The sequence below is a fragment of the Hyalella azteca genome, unplaced genomic scaffold (genome assembly GCF_000764305.2).
Source record: "Hyalella azteca isolate HAZT.00-mixed unplaced genomic scaffold, Hazt_2.0.2 contig3272, whole genome shotgun sequence".
In the NCBI taxonomy this organism is placed as follows: Eukaryota; Metazoa; Arthropoda; class Malacostraca; order Amphipoda; family Hyalellidae; genus Hyalella; species Hyalella azteca.
The window spans coordinates 17,469-41,650 of NW_025933524.1; the positions used below are offsets into that span (position 1 = coordinate 17,469).

Genomic DNA, 24,182 nt, shown 5'->3' on the forward strand with positions numbered 1-24,182 from the left:
TAAATCATTATTTTCAAGACTGTGGTGTGTTGCATGATTTGTTCGATGGTTGATTTAGCGAGCCATTTAATACTAGTCTTTTGCCTTCACCCAGGAAAATTAATGGGTGATGTTGTCTAAATACTAACACACGTAGCAATGATACGAATGTTCTCCTTACCAAACTGGATCTGGGGCCATACTTTCAAAATTTGTTAAGTGAACGTAAGTACTTACGCTCTATTTTCTTGTCTATGATTGGTTGATTTTGCTTGAAAGGCCGTCAATGATTGGCTGATGAACTTAAGATCTCTTAACTTTTTTTGAAAGTATGGCCCCTGGATGACCCACAAAAGTGCTAGAAGTGCACTTCTATTTGAAAAAATCTCACTAATTTTTCTGCGTGACTTTACTCACTTCTTGTCGCTCTTCTCGTCCGAGCTTTCGATGTTGCACCCGCCGAACTTATCATGAATATAAAAATTACTTATATTTGATATAAAAATTATTTAATATTTTAATCACCATTGGCTTTAATAGGGCAAAATTAGTCCTTGATTATTTTTTTCACCGCGACGCATTCGTTGACGTTCCATTATGATTTAATTGTAAGAAAATTTTAAGTTCGTTACTGCGGGCAATTTGAATGAAAGCGAAATTTTTCGATGAAAACCAATAATTCTTTTGAGTTGAAATCGTCGCGCGTTGTTCATTCGTTCATCATTCATTTGATGTTCAATTGTTTGTGGGGAAATTCATGAAAGCAATGGACAAAATTACGTCTTTTTGAAATATCATATTATTAATTATTATTTTATTTTTCCTTTTCTTTATTTAAATTTTGTTAAAAGAATTCAGGATGAAATTCTAACGCGATTTGTTCAACTCAAGAAATTATGCAAAATTTGAAAAGTTTCTTTCTTTGAAGCTAAATTCACTGCATTGTATTATAATTAGCGAGTTGTTAGTTGATCTATAATAACTGGACTATATCAGATGATTACTTTCAAACAGTTTTTCGGGTCTTAGAGTAAACTTTAAAAGAGTAAATAATTCTATTTTATTATCACTTAGATTTCTCTTGATTATTTTGAGTATAGGTATTATCAATATCTAGTAATTCTCTAGCTTCCCTATACTGTATGTCTACTTATCCTAGATGGTATTAAGTTCTAGTCAAGTACTCCCCTAGTAGACTATATTATGTAGACTATATTATGTCAATCTATTCCAAACGTCTATGGCGACATATTGTTGTTTACAATATATTATCTATGGGAAGATGTTTACGTAGCAGAGTAGAGAGATGATGTCTATAATACCATATATCTATAAAAACATATATATTTATTTACCTTAAGACATGGATGTGCTTTATAAGTTAATGGACCGCTTGAAGGGGAAATATATAAGGTATACTATAGTCTATTATATGCATAGGTTATATCAGCCGCGCGACGTCCCAAACTCTGAACTTCTTTTTTATTTTTTTTTATAAAATTTTGTATTGATTTGATTTTTATCGGAGCTTCTTTTTTATTTTTATTTTGTAAAATTTTGTAATGATCTTTTTTTTTCAGAAAATTTTGTATTGATTTGATTTCTGTATTTCGCAAGATATTATTCTTAGTATTTTATATGTGAGTGAAGTGTATATTTTGCAGCCTATGTTGACAAATAGTTAACTAAAGCTACTCATGTCATTCACTCGATTCCTATTGTTGCTTCAAACTCGCTGTCGTTGCGCCATATAATTTATCTTTTTGCTATATGCCAAGAGTTTTTGCTGCTTCATCTTAAACTTCATCTGATTTTGATTTTATTGTATTCTATTTAATTTTATTTCCACTGGCTGCCACTTGCCAGCATAATTTATTTGGTTATTTAAGTAAAGATTTATCTGGCTCGTGCATCAGGCGAATTGCGTTCAATTCGACTAAACGAATTGAAAAGTTGAATTGAAACAGCGTTCAATTCAACGTTAATTCGACATCAGATGTCTTGTGATTAAAATTCTTCACCATCAGTTTTCACATTCTTAATCCGGAGGAAATTTTTTTATGAAACTCGATTTGATGTTCAAATTTGCGTATTTTATTTTTTATTTATTTTTTTTTGCGTAGTTTAGCCGATTCTCGACCCTAAAATGTTCACTGAAAATCTTTCTCGAATGTTACTCGGGCTTTTTGCGAAGTTCCAGCGTTGGCAACCAGCCCACCGCACATCTGACTTCGAATCAACGTTGAACTAAACGTTTATTAGTTGAATCAACGTTAATTAAACGTCAGTGCAACGTTGTTTGCCTGGGGGGAAAACTTTTCCCTCGCATCGTGACAGGGTATCAATACAGATGTTTTATATTGCATTCGGAATCTGAATACGTTCTGTTATCTATAATTTTAATGAACTAAAATTTAAATTATAAAATTAAATCGAGAGAAATAATTTACTGTACTTATTATTGTAATTTTCATTCAAGTCGTAATTGTGACGAGGAAGAAGAGTGCAAGGTTGGTTCAATGAAGCTGTTGCGATCAAATATCGAGGCAATGTTTTGATTTTTGCCGCACTAATATACAGATATTTATTCAATGGGAGGTAATATACAGATATTTATCCAATGGGAGGTTTGTCTTGTATTATTCAAGTTTTGTGTTGCTTATGCTGACTATACAGGCAACTTGTAGGCGCCGAGGGCGGCAACTGAAGTTTCAAAGAGGTTCAGTTCACGGAAAAGTCATGGAAGCGAAGTCACAATGTCATTAATTATTTATAATTTCAATTGAACCCTGAGTCACAATGTCATTATTTTGTGTTCTGGTGCATACAATTTGTAGCAATTGCTATTGCCACCAAATGATTCTCTAGTCTAGACGAGATCGAAAGTCAGAGGAGCAGCAAGTTCAATGAAGATGGTTTAATGTTGCAAATGAAGTACTTTTTTAACGATCAGCGGGTGAGAATATGCTAGGATATCTGTCCTCTTTGATTGGAAGACACTTGTTAGTTAACTATTAGTAACTTATTATTTGACTATAGGCCAGTAGGCCTGTCGCCGATTCTGAATATCGTTGAATTTTCACAGCTTGTCGGTCTCGAACACGCAACTCACTGCTTCAATTTTGCTGTACTTAACCGCCCGGCCTCCTCACCGATTTTACCAGAACTCTTGCATGTAGCTGGGATCGAACCCACAACTCACTTCTGAAATGTCGGTATACCATAACAAAAATGAATGGGTAATTGTCTAAATAACAACACACTTTCATACAGCAGGAGTAGAATTCGGACGCTTAATCGTTACGCAATGATGCTAGATACCAGAACTCTTGCATGTAGCTGGGATCGAACCCGCAAATCGCTCCTGAAATCTCGGTATACTATAACAAAAATGAATGGGTAATTGTCTAAATTACGACACACTTTCATACAGCAGGAATAGAGTGCGTACGCTGTACCGATACGCCCTGATGCTGGCTAAAGTGGGTCACTCATACCCACACAAGGGTAAAAAGTGTATCGATATTTGAATTAGGCTTCTCTTATTTTTCTGAGTTTACAATACACTTCCATACGAATGAGCGCAGATAAACAAAACACAATAATTGATTCTGAAACGAGCACACGAACACCAATGGAAGTCACGCATACTGAGTTAATTGCCTCGTGCTTCATCTGCCTACTCAAAGGCCAGAAATTATTAAAATATTGTATAAATTACTTATCTACGATCGTTAAAATATGAATGGTCTTAAGTTTTTAAAGGATGTAGCATTGATGCACAATTTTGAAGCTTAAATTAATGCTTTAATTACGTATAAGCGACCAACTTACCCATGCTCTGGTAAAAAAGTGAAAAATTTTCTAAGTTCACCAGAATTTTAGCTTCATTGATGTATTGCATATTCCCAAGCTCATTCACATCATTCATTTTGCCTTTGCTTTTGAAATTCTTCAATTTCATTTACGCCTTATAATTCAAGCAGTGCGAGCGCAGGGAAGTCGCTGTGGGTCACCCGCTGTTATGAGGCACTATTGACAGAATGCAAATTTTTGATCGGTTTTCTGCAGTCCAATGAAGATTTCGAGTGCCCACACCCCCACCACAACCATCCACCTTCTTGTCACAAGAAGATCTAACCATTATATTATGTACGTCGTCAAATCCGTACTAAAGTTTTTGTTTCTGAGATAAGACATTATATTCATAATGTGGATGTCGATATATGTGTAGACTTTATTCATGATGCGTGATGTTTAGTTTCGTGGATGTCGAAACCTGCATTGTCGCATTATAGGGATGAATTAGATCAACTTGTGATTCTTTATTGTTCAACTTAATTGATGAAAAGTAATCTCAATTTACATATATGAGACGGCCCTTCTACATGCGGCCGATTCCTTTTCTCAAACTCTTTCAAAGCGCCAGATTCAACCAACGCTCGTAGGCACCTACTAGAGGGCGAATGACGTTCAAATCAACTAAACGAATCCTCGTTCTTACTAGTGTTCCATTGTGTTTTCATGCATGGGGCGGTAAAAGATAACCGCACTATCGGCGTCTGAAAATAACACTAAAATGATGAGTTTTCATTCAATGTTCAGATCCACAAGCAAAGAAAACGGCGATCAGGTTTGAAGGATATTTCCAGTGTCGCATAAAGAGGTGCTTGCTAGCAATAGTCTCTGTATTCTGAACGAGTATTTACCAGGTTGCCGCTCCCGCTACCATGCTGAGTACTTATCGTCAACGATAAATTATAATTTAGTAACATCAATAGCGGAGCATATCGGATAATTAATATGCAAACACTCGGATAACGCACGAGTGTTTTTTAGTTCAACTCGGTGACAAATGTGCTCAACAGTTATTGATGTCTAATTACATGTATGATCTTCAATAGCCAAGTGGCAAAAATTACAGCGAGCTGATACGTTCACTTTGATATACTTATAGTCCTGTTAAAAACATTCTATTCTATGTGTTTATGGTAGATGAGGCAGCTGATTTCATCCTGGCCGAAGTGTCCCAATTTTTAGTGATGACATCTGGCTCATCCATCTCCAATCACAGCTCTTACGCACAGTAAAATTTCAGATTACATCTCATTTTCCTTGGCAGATTGTGAAGGAAACGACACCACTTAATTCGACTGCTCTATTAGTTGTTTGCTTCTAAATTTTTGTTCAAGTGACGACGATTGAGCAGTGCTATTTCCATTATCAGTTCTTGAATATCGTGTTATTTGACGTCATCAATTTAGAGTTGGATCAATGAGTAATTGAGTTTGACCAATAACGTTGTAATATAATTTATCAGTATTAATTAGGCGCTACAAGATCACATGGGGCATGAAAATTTCAACTGGGTCAAGGAGGGAATAATCGACATTTTTGGGAACCATTTTCTCAACGGATTTCATGAATCATTGACAAGGAAAAAAACAGTCAAACAGTAATACAATACGGATAATTTCTCATCATTATAATTCACGTCAGCTAAAAAAACATCAGCTAAAAAAACATCAGCTAAAAAAACATCAGCTAAAAAAACATCAGCTAAAAAAACATCAGCTAAAATTCTCATACTGGATTTGCTATCCATAACATCCCCCTAACAGTAAGTAATGAGATCGAGTGAATGGCAGCTTGCGACGTATCAAGTGGAAGATGTCAATAAGGTGAGAACTCAACACGATATACACGCATAGAATGAACATCCCTAACACTTCCATCGTTCAAGATTGAATAATTTAACGCTGCTGGCATCGGTGAATACCAATCTAGCATTCTGCATTTTTTACCTCACAAGCATCGCTCCGAATCCCGTTTTCTAACTATTTCAATTAATGAATTTGACGCGTGTACAAGCCTGAGCCGTTCCTGAGTGGCGGAGTTCGAAGTTCCTAATTAAGTAGGTATAAATTATTGACAATTGCAAGAACGTCATTTTACTTCACTCGCATCATTGAAATAAATTAAATATGATAAAAGCTTAATAGCTGGCATTGGTAGGAATAATCAGACCTATGCAGAGGGCTTGTAGACGCCTTCGTCCTCCAGCAGGTTGCAGAACGCGGCGACTCGTTCCTGCGTATCCACGTCCTGCACATCAACGTATTTATTAATTTTTAAGAAAAACTAACATTTAAAATAATCAAGCAACTAACATTTTGCAGAATTATGATTAATATTGCTAAGCCTTGATGTTGAATAATCCCTGCTACTATCGTTTTAAGTAATCAGCAGCAAAAAGCAGGGATCGTCACGCCTGCTGCTATTGTTTGTTTTGTTGTCCCTTAAATAATCCCTGCTACCATCGTGGTAGCTGGTAGGTAATAAATAGCAAAAGGCAGGGACCATCACGCCTGCTGCTATTGTTTGTTTTGTTATCCCTTAAATAATCCCTGCTACCATCGTGGTAGCTGGTAGGTAATAAATAGCAAAAGGCAGGGACCATCACGCCTGCTGCTATTGTTTGTTTTGTTATCCCTTAAATAATCCCTGCTACCATCGTGGTAGCTGGTAGGTAATAAATAGCAAAAGGCAGGGACCATCACGCCTGCTGCTATTGCTTGTTTTGTTATCAGTAACATTCCAAGCTATGAAGAAATAACGATATACACGCACCTTCATGACGCGCATGGTGTCCAGGAGACCCAGCAGCTTCTTGACGCCTACGAAGACCTCGCCGTGCGTGATGTGTCTGCACACCTCGTCCACCTGTGGGCAGGTCATTAGTGAGGTCAACATGAGGTAACGTACAGGTCATTAGTGAGGTCAACATGAGGTAACGTACAGGTCATTAGTGAGGTCAACATGAGGTAACGTACAGGTTGGTAAGGTCATTCACTCATTGGTATGGTGCAGGTCATTGGTGTGAGGGGTAAGGCCATTGATTGAGCATTCGAAGAGAGATTTCGCTATGAAGCATTTAGTTGATGCATACCGAAAGAATCACAGCATAACTAGGATGGATTACATCTAAACAATCCTTAATGTTATAAACGCCCGAGATCATGGCACCCAAGGAATTATGGTTATGCTGCCTGGCATCATAATTCTGTCCCTGATTTTATCACCGATTTGTGATGCTTTCTATACATTTCAATTTTCATTCGCGATCAGTTTCTCTGAACATTCAAAGTTACATACACTTATGTCAATGGCTTCAATTAAAAAATATTTTTATACAAATCTCGATTACAGATTTACTTAACTCTTCCATATTAGCGAAATGACTTTTCACACTACTTGAGAAGCTATTCACCTATCATCCTCCATCACGAATTCAGCAACTCAGAAGAAATTCAGTATCAAGCCCAAAGGTTGAGTTACACATGCTACAATTGCCTCTTGCAGCCACCTATAATGCCCCAACCGAAGCCCACTTATCAAAGATCACAAAACAGACGCTCAGCAACATGTCATGTCCCGTCCACTACTNCCAGCACCTTCCTGACGTCCTCCACCTCCCTGATGTAGGGCACCTGCAGCACCTTCATCACCCCACAAATAAGTCACTAGGATCACATCAGCAGAAGACATGGCCTGGGACTCCTCCAGCACCATCCTGACGTCCTCCACCTCCCTGATGTAGGGCACCTGCAGCACCTCCGTGAACATCGGCAGCAGCCCCAGCTCCTCCAGCACCTCACGCCTCTTGCTCGTGCAGATCACCAGCAGCCTATGACCCTGAATGGTGTACTTTGGTATTATAAAGTTGGTATTCTACTATTGGAAAACTTTATAGAAAAATGTCATCCAAATGATTTAGCAGAACATAACCATATGAGCAGAGCCACAGTTTACCTGCGGAGGTGGACACGACAGCAGCCGGCGCATCAAGTTCAACACATAGGACTCGCACTGCCATTCTTGTGAGCAGTGTCCTATCAGTCTTTCCAGGTCGTCTATGAAAATGCAGCTCAATGGTGACTTGTATGCACTGCTGAATATCTGAGAGGAAGAATATCTTTAGTCAAATGAGTAAGCAGAAATAAGATAAACACAGCTTAAATGAAAAAATGAAAAATGTGGGAAGAACTTCAGAGACAAATGACCTCAATCAAAGTTGGCGTCAACCAGTCTTAACTACAGCAACAGCAGCCTTTCTACAAGATTCATACCTAATTTCATCAACATATAGACGTAACTGGTGAAATGGATACATGGCATACAAGTTCACTTCAAGAAGGAACAAACAATTTGTTCCAATGCTCATTACCTTAAGACAACACACACCTTATTGATATGCTGGCACTTTTCTGAGCCATTGAACCCAATCATCTGACGAGTGGTAATCACTTGGATGCATTCAAAGCTGCTGTTCTTGGCAAGTTTTGCGGCCAGGGTCGTCGTACCCGCCAAATCAGAGCCATGAACAAGCATACAGTGAAGATTGCTCTTTGTCGAGTAACTGTAAGTAAACGTCATGTACAGTTGTTGAGTGACTAGAAGTAAAAATAATGACTTTTATTATAACATAATTCTTCAACTGGACAGATTTCCTCAATGGCATTGCTAACAGCAGGTTTCCACCATTGGCTTGTATCCCATAATTTTCAAGGAGTTAATAAATTTACACAGTTTATGGACAACATAAGATTTATAATCAGAACAGTTTTGTTCATATTTACACTATGGCTTGAATGTACAAAGATCTGCTAACAGACAAAATAAAGTTAAAAAATTATTAGGACAAATAAACAATGAGAGCTGGGAGACAACTTTACTTTCTCAACACATTGCTTCATCTTGCACTACATTATTTCATTTATTATGAAATTCTCAAATTGAGGATTTATATTGATTTTCCATTGGTCCTAAGCATTCTACAACAGGAATAATATGTATAATGTGTCAATAAATCTGAGCCAGCACAGTAAATACATTTTGAAAAAAAAAAGTGTCAAATACCTAGTTGAAATGGGACATATATGTAGTCCAGGGTTGCCACATGTTTTTTTTTTACAAATTCTGCAATTTAGTTTTTTTCAATGGTGTTGGCCAGCTCAAGTTTATAATAAGAGTACTTTCTAGTGAAATTTAAAAAACTGTACAAAGAAATAAATGAAATTTTTACACCGGACTCTACACATATATTAGTATATATAGTTATAGGCCCTTTTTGCTTGCAGACTTGGCTGTTTTTTAGGTCACCTGGCAACCCTGAAACATGTAGCACTATGTCCTGGAGAAATACACCTTGGGTACACATATGTACCACTTCAGAGTCAACGTATTAATCTATTTGGATGTAAAAAAAATGTTGAAGGAATAATTGCCCGATGGAGCTCAGAGCTTTTAAATGACATGAGAACTTCCCTCATAATTGCATGCATGTGAAGTAGAGGGTGGCTCATAAACAAAATTTTCTAATTTCATAATACTTGACATTTATAAAACTGCTACTGCTTGTTATACAAGGTGTACAAGATTTCAGGTACATAGGAAAATATTCAGAGATTATATACATCATTACTCTGAATTTTCAGATATTTAAATATTTCTTAATCTCACCCTAGGACACATGAATTTATTTTTAGCCTTGAGATTTCAATACATTTATAGGTTACCATCAATATAGAAATCAGAATTCACTCTGATTCATGAACAATAACAGGTTGAACATTTTGATAAACTAAAAAAATGTTAATTTTTAAGTAAAATATAATGCATACTGCACATGCTAAAGGTATAGGGCATTTGTTACACTTGACATATTTTAATTTAATTACAATTTGTTAGCATAAATATAAAATTACTTATACAATATTATCAAAACCCTACAGCCTACAATTGTGCGAAAGCTGCAAAATTTTTGGTTAGAACAACTAAAACAGCTTGATTTGTAAACAAAAATAGGCAAATGAATCCCTATTGCTAACCAGTAAAAAATGAAATAAAAACTAAGTAAATAAGAAACTCGGAAACATCAATGCTAATTATATCAAACAGGAAAATTAATTACATATAGTAATACATTGAAGAAAAGCAAAATTATGATGAATAACTATCACACTGAGAGGATCTGCTCACCAGGCATTCTGGATGAAATTGAGGCCATCCGCCAGCACGTTGTTATTGTGGCCGAGCGGGATGATGCCCCCTTTGGTGAACTCATCAAGTTCATCACTTGACAGGCTGGGCAGATTTATGTCCTGAAAATTGATAGCATAGAGCTTAAGCTCCACCTAATGAAAGAGCTTGAAGTTCAACATCATCTTAAGAGAGAGCATGAAGTTCTAAATCATCTTAATGAGAGAGCATGAAGTTCAACATCATCCTAAAGAGAGAGCATGAAGTTCAACATCCTCCATAAGAGACAGCTCAAAGTTCAACATCATCCTAATGAGAGAGCATGAAGTTCAACATCATCCTAATGAGAGAGCATGAAGTTCAACATCATCCTAATGAGAGAGCATGAAGTTCAACATCCTCCTAATGAAAGAGCTTGAAGTTCAACATCCTCCTAATTAGAGAGCATGAAGTTCAACATCCTCCTAATTAGAGAGCATTAAGTTCAACATCCTCCTTATAACAGAGCAGCAAATTCAACATCCTCTGAATTAATGAGGATGGAATTCAACATCCTCCTGAGGAGACATCAGGAAGTTTAACATCCTTCTAATGAGAGGTGAAATTTTACATCCCCATCCTGACATTCTCTCGTTTTACTTCCTCATCTCCTTGTAAAGAAGATGAAATGTTACTCTCTCTTTAATTTCAGCTAGGGGGTGGAACTTTACATACTCAGAAATCACAATGAAGTTCTACTTCCTCACATAGAAAGATGAAGTTTGCTACAGTGACACTATACCAACTCCCACATATTATTACTACTTTACATATAAACCTAAGGATTGAGATAATAGAAATTATATATACAAGAATGAACTGAGAAAACAATGCTTATTTTTTCCCTTCAGTAATTTTTTTTTTCAATTTGAATGTATTGTGCAAAGAAACACACTTGATACCAGCATACAGCATGTGATGCTTGGGCTGTGGGATCTCTATCATTATTAATAGATTCATATTGGAAGACACTGTCAAATAAGGGAATAATAATGATAGAATTTTGCTATTGATATAAAAAGGAAAGCCACAAGTCATTAAACATTCCATTGAGAGATGCAACAGCTTTATTTTGAAGCATAAAACCAACATAAATTTCAACAAGAAGTAAAAAATATTAGATATTTATGCATGCTTTATTGGACAGTAAACAAACCCAGAAATATCAGATATTTGAACATTATTTACTGGAAAGTAAAGTAACCATTAAAGCAAATATTACATCAGCTGCAGCAAATATTAGATATTTATACATTCTTTATTGCAAAATAAACAAACCTAGGAATATTATATATTTATACATGCTTTATTGGACAATAAACTAACCCAGAAATATTATTTTTTTATACATTCTTTATTGGACAATAAACTAACCCAAAAATCAAACGAGGAAAAAAAATTAAATAAATTATAATTCTTCATTTGTTGTTGAAGAATTACAACAAAGACTAACCTAATAAGAAAAAAGACTTGTCTAATAAGGAAAAGACTGCAGCAATAATTTCATAAAAAATATACACTGAGAAAAATAATATCAAGAATAGTTATAGATCAAAAGCCATAGAAAACTCAAGAGACATGCAGTGGAAGAACTAATATGAATGGATAAGAAAGTGCTTGTAAGTGCTCCATGGGCAGAATTTCTCAATGTTAATAAGAGATAAATCATTTGTAGAAGCTGAAATTTCAGTAATACCAAAATTCATAATATGGTCCTCTGTCATCACCTTGGCTGCCATTTGTAAAATATGGCTTGGATTTGGTAGCTTGGTAAATGCTTCTGTCCTTGCTTCCAGTTGTGCAAGGTTTATAGCAGTTGATGATGACAATAATTCCAAAATGATCTTCTGGAATTATTATGCTGAACTGAAATATACAAATGGTACATAGTCACATTACTCACATAATAATCAAGGCACAAGGAAGGTGTAAAATGCAAAGAAGTTCAATTATTATTTATTACCCAAGAGAGCACATTATGAGATGAACAAAGGTAGAAATAACAGTAGAATCAACCTTTGTTTTGTACAGCTGCAGCCCTGCAGGAATCATCAAGGTGCAAAAACCATCAAAATAATATAGGTAAAAACATACTTTTGGAGCCATGTTGATGACCTAAACATCAATTAGGTAGCTTTTGCATGCAAGGAAAGTTGCCCAAACTTACCCAAAGATACAGCAATAATTCTGATTTGGTCAGTAAACTGTCCACCAATGGCTCCTATTCAGCCAAAAATGAATAAATTAAATACGTGAATAAATACAAAAAATATGATTTTACTTTATTCATTCAAATGATAATTTGTTCATTCAAAATTTCAATTACAAAAATTTAAATTGATAATTTTATTCTATAGGCAAATATTTGAACATCATTTAGGTACTTCACCAAATTTCATTAAAGTACTTATAAGTAAAGAGATAATACTACCTATCTTACAGAAATAATTTGACTGAGAAAACAGAAATAGAAGGATTCATGCAAACAAATATTGATGCTTATAATGAAAGAGCACTGCACTTTCATTGGGGCACCTGTGACCTGGCCCATGCAATTACATCTTATAATAGCCAGCCAGCTAGCTAATATGAGGCATTAGGCAATCACTTGAAAGAAGCTCATTAGCTCAATACTAGTCAATATGATGCATACTACAGTCCAAAAACATTACTTTCTAGTTTAAAATTAATCATTATTATTAATCCTACAATGCCCCTCACCTTAACTGATGACTTCATCATACCAACTTGTCTTTATTTTTCTTATTCTTGATAATAATTTCAAATAATAATTTCATACAATATCAACTTGTCTTTTCACATTCATAAGTCATAATCATAACTGCTATTAACTGGTTCGACTTCGCCCTAGGAATATTTATCCAGTAAAAATGGCAGAGAATAAAACGCTAGACAATTTTGACTGTCAAGAAAAATAGAAATGATAACTGCTATGGAGAACCATCCTTTTCAAGTTATAGCTAGCCTATACACATGGGTGACATGGCTATGCATATCTACATGATCTGTTTCTGTTGTCTTATTCTTAATATCAATCAAATTCCGAACTAACGCGTTCACCGCAATTGAACTATATGAAGAATTTTTTTAAATTGTTCTTTCATTTAAAAATGTTTTCTTTGATTCCCGGCCCGGCAGATTCATACCAAGCTACGGTACTTCAGTTGTACTTGGCAATAATTGACGAGCTACGGTGAATACTGCCGAGTCACTAATTAGTAAGTGATCATTACTCAATATAACTCTTCCTAAATACAACTCACAATCATTTCAGACTAAAAATATATAGAAAAAAGATTCATGAAATGTTTGTACTTGCCTTTTTTGTGCCTTGAACACGTAATCGGTGCAGACATGTGCGACGTTTGGTCAAAATGACCCCATTACGGTGATTACCCTATTGACATAGACTGCGCTTGAGAATCCTAAAGGAGGGACTGGGAAGGTATTTTGCTTAATTGATCCGTCTCGGACAAATTTACGGCCGGACTCGCGGCCGGTGTCACGGCGCCAGTGGACATGGAATATCTCCCAAAGTAATGAACGCAGCTCGATGAAACTTGGTACACGTATTTACTAGGACCTAACAGTGATGTTTAGCTAGTGAAAAAATTATTTAATTCCGCCTTCATTCGTGGGTTACGTGACGATACGCGCCGAAATTCGAAGTGAACAAGACATTTCTTCCGAAGTAGTGAATAGATTTGAACGAAATTTTGAATATAAGTTCCAAACTATCCAACGGTGATGTTTAGCGCTCGTGAAATTTTTTTTATTTTGCCTTAGTTTGCGATTTTTTTATTTCACTCTCATTTGTGAATTTAACAGTAATACGTGCTTCAATTCGCAGTGAACAAGAAATGTGCTCCGAAGTACAGAACAGATTTGAACTAAACTTTGTATATTAATACAAAACCTCCCAACGGTTATGTTTAGCTCGTAACAATTTTTACCATTTTGTTTTTGTTTGAGACTTATACGGCTATACGTATACCGTATACGGCTCTTGGTCAATGCAAGTTTAAGCCAAACCCATGGTTTGAAAACCATTGAATAAGGGTTTTTCGGGGTTTGAAGCGAAACCCTTAAGCGGTCTGGATGACGGCCGTTTCTCCGTATATCCATATGACTCGCGAACGAAGGCTAAATCGAATAAATTGTCACGAGCTAAACGTCGCCGTTTGAAGGTTAGGTACTCATATGCAAATTTTCGTTCAAATCTGTTCTGTATTATAGAAGAAATTTCTTGTTCACTGCGAATTTAAAAGCACGTATTGCTGTTTAAATCATGAATGAGGGAAAAATGCAAAAAAAAAACTCTCGAACGAAGGCAAAATCTGAAAAATTTTTACGAGCTAAACATCACCGTTTGATAGTTAGGATTGTATGTTCAATATTTCGTTCAAATCTGTTCAGTACTTGGGAAGAAATGTCTCGTTCACTTCGAATTTCGGCAAGTATCGCCATATAACTCACGAATGAAGGCGAAATTAAAAAAATTCACGAGCTAAATACAATCGTTAGGTCTTAATAAATACGTTTTCCAAGTTCCATCGAGCTAGATTCATTACTTTGGAAAGATATAAATTGTTCTCTGAATTTATGGAGACCAGCCGCGACTCCGGCCGCAAAATTGTCCGACACGTGTAATTGATTATACCGGTTTGTGCCAAGGATCGCGGGCGTCGATGTTGTCAAATTACAGCAGCCTGCAATTTTAATGCCTTATCAAGAGCTACTTATGGAATTAAATTTATTGATATTCATAATTATATCCATTTAGTGATTCAGTTAGATGGTCGATAATTCATTACTCGCTATATTCAGACATAGCAATTAACATGGTTAAAAGCTCTGATCGTCATAAGTATAACTAAAAACCTATAATAACCGACACATTCTCCTTATCGCACTGTTTTACATCGCATTAAAATTACATAACCCTAGTTAAAATAATTATATTTAACAGTATCTGAGCGACGGGTATTCGATTATGCAAACCACTTGAGCTTCAGTTGGGTGGTTGATCTTACATAACGCGGTGACGGTTGTCTATCTCCTGTCTGTTCTTGCGAACTGGTCTATTCTTGGTTCCTTGCATCAGCTGATTACTACCTAATTTATGTGGCATTTATGTAATATTTTTTTGATTACTACCTAAGACCCGCCACTTTTCTTTATCAGGTGTTTCCACTCACTACGGAGAAAAAGTAACTTTACCCAGGAAAGCTACTTATATGACGTATGAAAGCAACAATTAATGTGGCCCTGACTGCCTTGCCACCTATAATAGCCTCCGATAAAGCCAGCTCACCTGCCCCTGTCGCCCAACAAGTGAGGGTTGTCGACATTTCAACCAACCCTTTTGACAAGTTTTGATGCAAGTGAAGCCTGGTAAATTTAAGTCATTTTGCCGCAATTCAAGCATGGGTTATTATCGGTGAAAGAGCTCGAACACTGGCATTGTTAAAGATGGACAGACAAACGATGCAGACTTATCTGACGATGCGCTCTGTTGAGGCGCGATGACACGCAGAGTGAACACGACAGATCGAAATCATGGTTACTAGTTCAACCATGGATCGAAACAATTTTCGCTGCGGACTGCGCGTGAGGGTCAGTTTGCAGGCTACATTCACGGGTCGCTGCACTGGATTATTCTATCAGGATTTATTGATGCATTTTGAAGAATTGCGAGGATTTTTCGTGCCTATCCGAAGAATTCGGAAAAAATTGTAGGTGAGCAGTCATGCGCTCGATTCCTAGCGCTATGCGCTGGATAGATTCCACGTTCGAACGACACTTGAAGGCACTCGTGTTCTGTATATATCGGGCCAGAAACAGATAACCAAACTATCGGTGTCACATTCTGTGAGATTGTTATCTCAAGGTTCAATAAACAAAAGATCTTTACAAGTCTAATTATCCTAACTATTAGGCAGAGTGGCGCATAAGAGTTATCTGAGAGCAATAATGAGAGTAGCGACGTAATGAGAGGGAGTCGCGAGAGGAGAAGGACTCCGCTGTGCCCTAGAGGACGGACAACAATACTTACAATTAACACCAATGAATAAATAATCTGACTATATTAGCACGATATAATCTTCACAAATAACAAATATAGAAAACAATAGTTGACCTCGTCAAACTCATACCTTAGAGTCGTGCTCTGCAGCCTAAGTAGCTCAGACCACCTCGCAGGGACATACAGGACGAAGTGCTTCTAATTCTATGACTAGGCTCAAAGAAAGGTTGCATGACTGTCAGTAGTACGGAATGGGCTTACAATACTACACATTCTAAAATCAATTTATTACTTGCGCGAACAGATAGATCCATGGTTGAATTAATAAGTATTAATTCAACCATGGATAGATCTACGTAAACAGAACTCGACGGAAGTTGCTCAGGTTTAAACAATGTTTCCACACTCGATCGACAATTCTATACGGACTCGCCTGCGGACTCGCGCAACTGGGACACTCATAATTTCTTAAATACTTGACGGATCTGTATGAATTTTGGAATGTGAGTATTAATTATCGATACGCTGCCGCAGGAATTATTACAGCATTCTACATGAATTATTTTTTAATTAAAACCAATAAACGTATTTTTTAAGCAACTGGGACACTCATAATTCCTTCAATACTTAACGGATCTGCATGAATTTTGGAATGTGAGTATTAATTATCGATACGCTGCCGCAGGAATTATTACAGGTTTTTGCATGAATTATTTCCTAACCTAACTTAACCTAACCTAACCTAATAATAAGTCATGTAAAAATCGTATGAAAGCAACACAGCACTCTGCGAACGTGCTTGTTGCAGCATTAAACGAGAAAAGTATCGTACAAGTAGTAGTATAATGGTTTGCTAGCGCTTCAGCTATCAAGCTATTTCGCAACGGAGGTCAAAAGATACCATTGCCAGCGAGGCGAAAGGTCTAAATTATTCAAAATCTCAAATTAATCTTCACCCACAAGGGGTGGAAGGTCTCGGATGTCCAGCCCGCTGAAGCTGGCTCGAAAGAAGCAGCGTTAGCATCTCAAAGAGACGAAGTGACAAGGAGGGACAGGTGAAAAGCAACAGAACCGAAGACACTCGAACAAGAGGTCGCTTACACGGGAGACAGAGAAGGGAAACGCCCGCACGAGAGAGACAGAGAAGGGAAATTCAAGGAATCCTTCCTGCATAATAACTTAACCCCACAACTGAGACCTGCAGTCAGACACCGCGAGCTCAGCGGTGGGGCGCTCAGGAACAATCCCCCTAGGAGCGCGAAATTCCTTTGGACTTCTGACGAGCACAGACACGCGTCAGAAGTCCCCCCTGAGGGTAGAGTATCGTACCGTAAGATGGATAGTTCTTTCTCATTACAACGTAGGTCAGCTCTCAAGAACGTAACAAACAGTGGAAGGTTTCAACTCGTGTCGGTCCAATATATTTCATCGAAGCCTAAAGAACGCATGGGTAAAATAAAATATCAAGTAGATTTCTCATATTGGATTTTCGAAAGACATAACTTTTTCCTGCAGAATTGGAACATTTTTACCAAACACCACACCACGCAGAAGTTAACTAAGATATTTGAAATTAGATGCGAAGCCACACGTAACACTCGTAAGTTATTTATCTATTGAAGCACAATGGACACAAGTGAAGCATGAGAGACGCTGCACAACACAGTACACAAATGATGGATATTCAACAGTACAATATTCGAAATATATTCAACAGTTCGAGCAACTGACGTTTCTCAAGCCGGTGGCTGGAAATTCAGATGTCTTATTGGATCGAACTACGGAATTACCCTAACAACTAATAATATCAGTTAATAACTCCTTGCGACGCATAAGTGGAAGAAGTTAGTTAGGAGGGTCAGAGCAAATATTTTTCTCAAAAATAATCGTCATTACATTTTTTTATTACACAGGCATGCCTGGAGCTCTTCCTATATATTAGTAGTTCAATAAATGAATCAGGACGCGTGTGCAGACCCGAGGATAGAAAGCACATGGATATCAAAGGTAAGCAGGCTACGTTAACGAAGCACTGATAAGCCAGAAGTCGGACGCATGTGAAGTGAGGAGTGAGATATATTTTAATTATTTCATAAATGAAAGTCATATCAAACAATACTTTAGTGAAGTAATGGCGGGCATGTCATTGCATTGATTGAATTTGCAGTGAGAGATGTTGTATCATTTATTATATAAAATAACAGACGTGTCCTCTTGTATACCCAATATTCGCATTACGCGAAACGAGTTGTTTCGGAACCTTTCCTCCACATTAATATTTCATTTTAGACTAGGGAGTCAAGTTTGTGAATAATATGAGAATTTTGTACTGAATTGCTACGTCAAAGCCTGCAGTGCGCTCAACTGTATGTTAATGAATTGTCGGTGACTGGAATGGAGGCGATTCCGGATAATAATCAATGAATACTTAAATAAAGATGCGTAAATAAATGCCAACATTCATGTACAAGATTCATTCAAGTACCTATAAGATTCACTTAACACGCAACACTTTTCTACAATGAATTGTCGAGATATCCATCAGAATATTAAAAAATAAGTTATGATACAAAAAATGAAAGAAAACCCTTGTGATGAACATTGGAACTTCTAATAACATAACATAGTGATGTCGGCGCTGAAGTGTAGGCCTGATGTGGCCTGTCGCCGATTCTTTTCCTTTTCGTGCCTTGTTCATAGATCTAAACTCGTAACATTTGACCGGATCTTTTCATGACTGGCGATAGTTTGAAGTAGCTACTAGACTTCTGTCCGGTCATCTTCTATGACCATCTAGATTATAATACGTCACCATCTAATAGCTTGTTCTGTACCCACATGGTAGAGTCACGCCTAGTGACGTCATCCCTGTTAAGGACTATATATAGCCAGAGCAGTGCATCGCTCGTCAGTTGTAGCGGTACTGCCTAGCCGTCATCTAGCTAGCCGCTCCTCCGGCACATACTTGTGCTGTACCTGTCAATCCCCGTCCTTCTGTACTCACCGAGCCAGGTTATTATTATAATAGTTCTAGCGTTAATCGTGTTTCACTTGTCCTGCCTTAGTCATACTTGGAACAATAGTACCCAGACCCTCAGTACAAATCCATCAGGTGGTCGCAGAAACAATAAGTGGCTGATAATGCAGATATCAGGCCGATAAGGGGAGATAAGTGGCTGATAATGCAGATATCAGGCCGATAAGGGGAGATAAGCGGCTGATAATGCAGATATCAGGCCGATATGGGGAGAGAAGTGGCTGATAATGCAGATATCAGGCTGTTATGGGGAGAGAAGTGGCTGATAATGCAGATATCAGGCCGATAAGGAGAGATAAGCGGCCGATAAGGTATATACATGGCCGATAAGGGTAGATAAATGGTCGATAATGCAGATATCAGGTCGATAATGCAGATATCAGGCCGATATTGGGAGATAAGTGGCTGTTAATGCAGATATTGTTGCCGGCGCGTGGATGCGGGTGGAGTGTGAAGGACCCACTTTGTCTCTGGCAACCATATGATGTCTATAATTGATTTGGTGGAAGAATAAAACAGTGCTACATATAAAGTATACTAGATTATGGGTTGTCCGTTCACAGCCGAGTGGTTATACAATATTGACGGTAAAATTGAGTTAAATAAGCAAATTGAAACACCCAAATTCAGATGTAAATTCAAATGTAAATTAAAGTGTGATATAAGGAGCATGAGAAACAACAAGCAGTAACTGCACAGAAGAAATACCTAATCAATACACACGCTATGACATATTAAAAGCATAAAATAGTATCATTAATAAATAACACGCAGCATTCAAGTTCAATTTAGTGCTGATCAAGTTAAACTATGAGGGGAATAATTATGTTCCAAAATCCTAAATTAGCCATGCTCCCTCTAAAAGAATATTCACAATGAAATAGGAATTAAACTGACAAAAAATAATAATATACAAACACTCGTTTGGAACCAAAGGAATGAGAAGCAATTCATGAGAACTAGTAAACTAAAACGATAGTAACCAATTTTGAATCGTGGAACATAAATCGATTTAACACTTAGCACTCTGAGATAAAATGAACACATTTGCAATCAGAGTCTCCACTATTTACAATCTGAAGAATTAACCAATAAAAAAAAACCAACCTAAATACTCACCCAAGCATTAGGGTCTGGCAGCACAAGCCACCAGTATAAAATAGGCCGCTTGGTGAAGGACACCACAGAACTAGGGTCCTAAAACGGGATCATCTTAATATGAAATTAGCACGTTGCAGATTTGCTTTGTGGCGAAAGAGTAATCCCCGGTTACAATATCAGGCAAATAAGAGGATATAAGTAGCTGATAATGCAGATATTAGGCCGATAAGGGGAAGCGGCTGATAAGAGAAGATACGTGGCCCATATCTGTACTAGTGCACGATGTTCAAGGGCACGACAGATGAGAAGCAGTACACGTTCAGACGAAGGAGATAACGCAGATAAGCTTGACACAATTGATTGTTAAGCACGCACGCTCACATGCACACGAATGGAAGCCACGCACCACGAGTCGCGTCGTTCGTACATGCCGTTTGTGAGACACGAACCCGACTTTCAGAGAGTTGATGAAAATGGGTAACTTAATTTAAACCACAAAAATATCTAATGTATACACCCCAGAAAAATAACAATGAGTGTTAAAGAGATCATATTTAACTGTAGATTAGTTCTCAGGTTGAACAACTCTCTGTAGCTGAACAATTAATTATAAAAGATAAGTGAACGCTACTACGATTTCCAAGCAGACATGAATGCAGAATATGAAAAAATCAAGGAGCAAATAATTGAGTTCCTGAAATTTCTATGCTAGACAAACTAGCAACTTTTTCAGCTTTTAAGTATCGCTTCAACAAGCCTCAAATACAAGATGATTTATAATCGTGATTATTCGTCTTAATATTTGAAATAAATTCTCTTTCATTGCAAAATAAAATCGGAAACATTTTTTTGAACAAGTTGTTGCAACTAAACAAGTTTCCTGACTGAGGAAGAGCAATTGATTGACCGAACTAAATCTTGAGTAACTAAAAGTTCATAATACGGTGCTAAATATAGGATTCTGCAACTAAAGGTTGAAAATACAAGGGTGACTAGAGGATTATGTAACTGAAGGTTCAAAATACGGGGCTAACTATAGGATTCTGCAACTGAAGGTTGAAAATACGAGAAAAGATATGAAATACAGTGAACCATAGCCATCGCAAAATTTTAACTATTACTGAATTATTGATGAAGTAAATCTATATAACAATAAAAAAGTAGTCTGTTGTCAGAAAATGGTCAGCAGAGTTAGAAACTGCCAGTTAGCAAACCTGGGAATAACTGCAACACAGTTATCCCTAGGAGCATGACTGCCACTCTCGCAACATTGACGCCTGCCAGCCCCTCAAGAAGGCCTCAAGAAAAATAGCTGCTGATATTACAATAAAGTAGCAGTACTTGCTACCAACTCGCAGTGCTGTTAACTTTACCTTTTCAGTTGTAATCCTATCTATAATAATTACTAATAAGTAAGTACACGTCCTATCATTTATCCCTGTGATAGTTATAGGAAAATTATTAAATTACCTCAGACCTTCATGAAAGAACTATATTAAATAACGACACAAACTGATTAATCTATCAAACTTAATAATAAGGTTGTCACTGAAAAGACAACAAGACACATCAAGCCCCAAAAAGCCAAAGGCACACGATCTTCATTACCACTAAAGTTTTTCTTCTTTTATTCAAAACGAAATACCAAATAAGATACGAGATGTCTATAACAACCACTATATCTATCTAAACTCCTATTTTCATGTATATGACCGATGCTATTCAAATATGCTATGACTCCTATGACTGAGCACCAGCGACCGGTGTCATCCTGGCTTCTTTGTTCCATTTCAAATCCATGCCAACCCCAGCGACTGCCACCATCGAGGGGCATTGAAGAGCTAAGCATCTCTTCCTTGTTGGCAGTGGGGCCATGGGTTAGGTACTCTACATAGCTTGGTCCTATTTTCTCAAAAGATCAAATGTTCTGCACTAGATTCCTGTTTCAAGCTCTCCTACATAAATATGCATCCTCACACCTGGGTCACTGAAGCAGATTCTGATAGCCTCTGGATAGCAGATGCTACTCAAACATGCATTTTCGACACACATCGTCACACTTATAGCACGGATGGATCTTTCTCTGTTAATGCCTGCGTGGAAAATGACTTTTCAAGTTCCCATTTGTACATGCAAGCATAATCACACTAAGAGCACTGTAAAGGATTTTCTATAGAATGCTTCCTAAGAAAATGTTTTTTCAAGGTTCCTTTTATGGCGCAAGCATAATCACACTCGGTGCACAAAAAAGGTTTTTCTGTCGAATGTTTGGCAAGGAAATGATTTTTCAGGTGATGTTTTGTGGCACAACTATAATCACACTCGGAGCACTGAAAAGGTTTTTCTGTAGAATGCTTCCCAATAACATGTTTTTTCAAGTTACCTTTTTTGGCGCAAGCATAATCGCACTCAGTGCACTGAAAAGGTTTTTCTGTAGAATGATTTGCAAGGAAATGGTTTTTCAAGTCTCCTTTTACGGGGCAAGCATAATCACACATGGTGCACTGAAAAGGTTTTTCTGTTGAATGTTTGTAAAGAATATGAATTTTCAAACTTCCTTTTGTGGTGAAAGAATAATCACACTCGGTGCACTGAAAAGGTTTTTCTGTAGAATGCTTCACAAGAAAATGCGCTTTCAACTTTTCTTCTATAGAGCAAGCATAATCACACTCATGGCACTGAAAATGTTTTTCCGTTGAATGTTTAACAAGAAAATGTCTTTTCACATTCCATTTTTTGGAGCAAGCTGTCGTGAATGCATAAATCAACGTACAGAGATGATTTTGGTACCGTTGGATAGAGCAGAATGTCAGCTTTAAGATGAGACTAAAAACCGGAAAAGCCAAAATTCAAAATGTTACACCAGACGCTTCCCTTAAGAAGAGTATGTAGGTCACATAAAGACTTTTTTATTTATGAACGGATCACTGTGAAACTTGGTTTACATATGTAAAACAGAAATCTGAGTCTTTTTTTTATGTGTGAATTTAGAAAAAATTTAGAGAAAATGTGAATTTAATAGAAAACAGAAAAAGGGGGTCTTTTAAAAATATATCTCTTCATTGAATTAACATGCTAAAACATCGAGATACATATCATTCGTTTCGTAAAAATCATTTCCAGCAGTCGTCTTAGCTTTTTTCCAAATTCTTATTTTTGTGTGTGTGGGCGATTTTTTGCCTTTTTTTTAATTTTTGCAAAATATAATCCAAACTATAACGAAATTACAAAAAAGCTATGACCATTCTCTGGATCTTTCTTTACAAATCAAATAGTACATATCTCAATGCTGTAGCTTGAAAATCATAGGAAGTGATAGATTTTTAAGATGGCGTATTTTATATATTTTAATTGTTCAAGGGAGCCATGTAAGTAGAATTTATTGAACAAAGAATATGCCAAAAAAAGATTGATATTGTAGCCCAAGCTTTCTTTTTGCCAATTAGTTGCATTTAGGGTACCAGCACGCTTCTCTACTTATTCTTGTCCAGTTTAACGTAACTAATAAGCTATAAATGTGATTTTTCTCATATTTATTTATACATACAGGGTCATCAATATTTAGCGTTACAACTTTGAGTGGTTAGAACTATGAAATGAAACACAATTGTGAATGTTTGAAAATGTATTTATGTAGGCAGAGGTTCAGAGATACAATTCCTACAATTTCATTCAATATGTCCACCACCTGCATCAACAACGAGTTGTAGACGCTTAGAGAAAGCCTTACACGAGTCACGAATGACACTCTGCGGGATTTTGGCCCACTCCTTCAGCAGTTTGACCTTTAGGGCGTCCAAACTGCGATGGTGAACAGTCGAGACCTTGCTCTCAAGGTATGACCAGATCCCAAAATCCAGAGGATTCAGATCGGGTGACGATGGGGGCCATTCATCTTTGGTAATGAAGTGGGGAACATTCTCGGACAGCCACTCCTGA

General features: G+C 37.0%; 1 protein-coding gene across 2 annotated transcripts in view; it reads right to left on the reverse strand.

The window, feature by feature from the left end:
* Positions 1 to 5,914: 5,914 nt before the first annotated feature.
* LOC108666708 (vesicle-fusing ATPase 1-like) overlaps positions 5,915 to 24,182 on the reverse strand; it is a 63,571-nt gene continuing 45,303 nt past the window's right edge. For both annotated transcript variants that reach the window (XM_047879521.1, XM_018153624.2), the window contains exon 13: positions 5,915 to 6,084. In XM_047879521.1, coding sequence (XP_047735477.1) covers positions 6,007 to 6,084 — 78 coding nt within the window. In that variant the 3' untranslated portion in view covers positions 5,915 to 6,006. The remainder of the gene's footprint in view (positions 6,085 to 24,182) is intronic.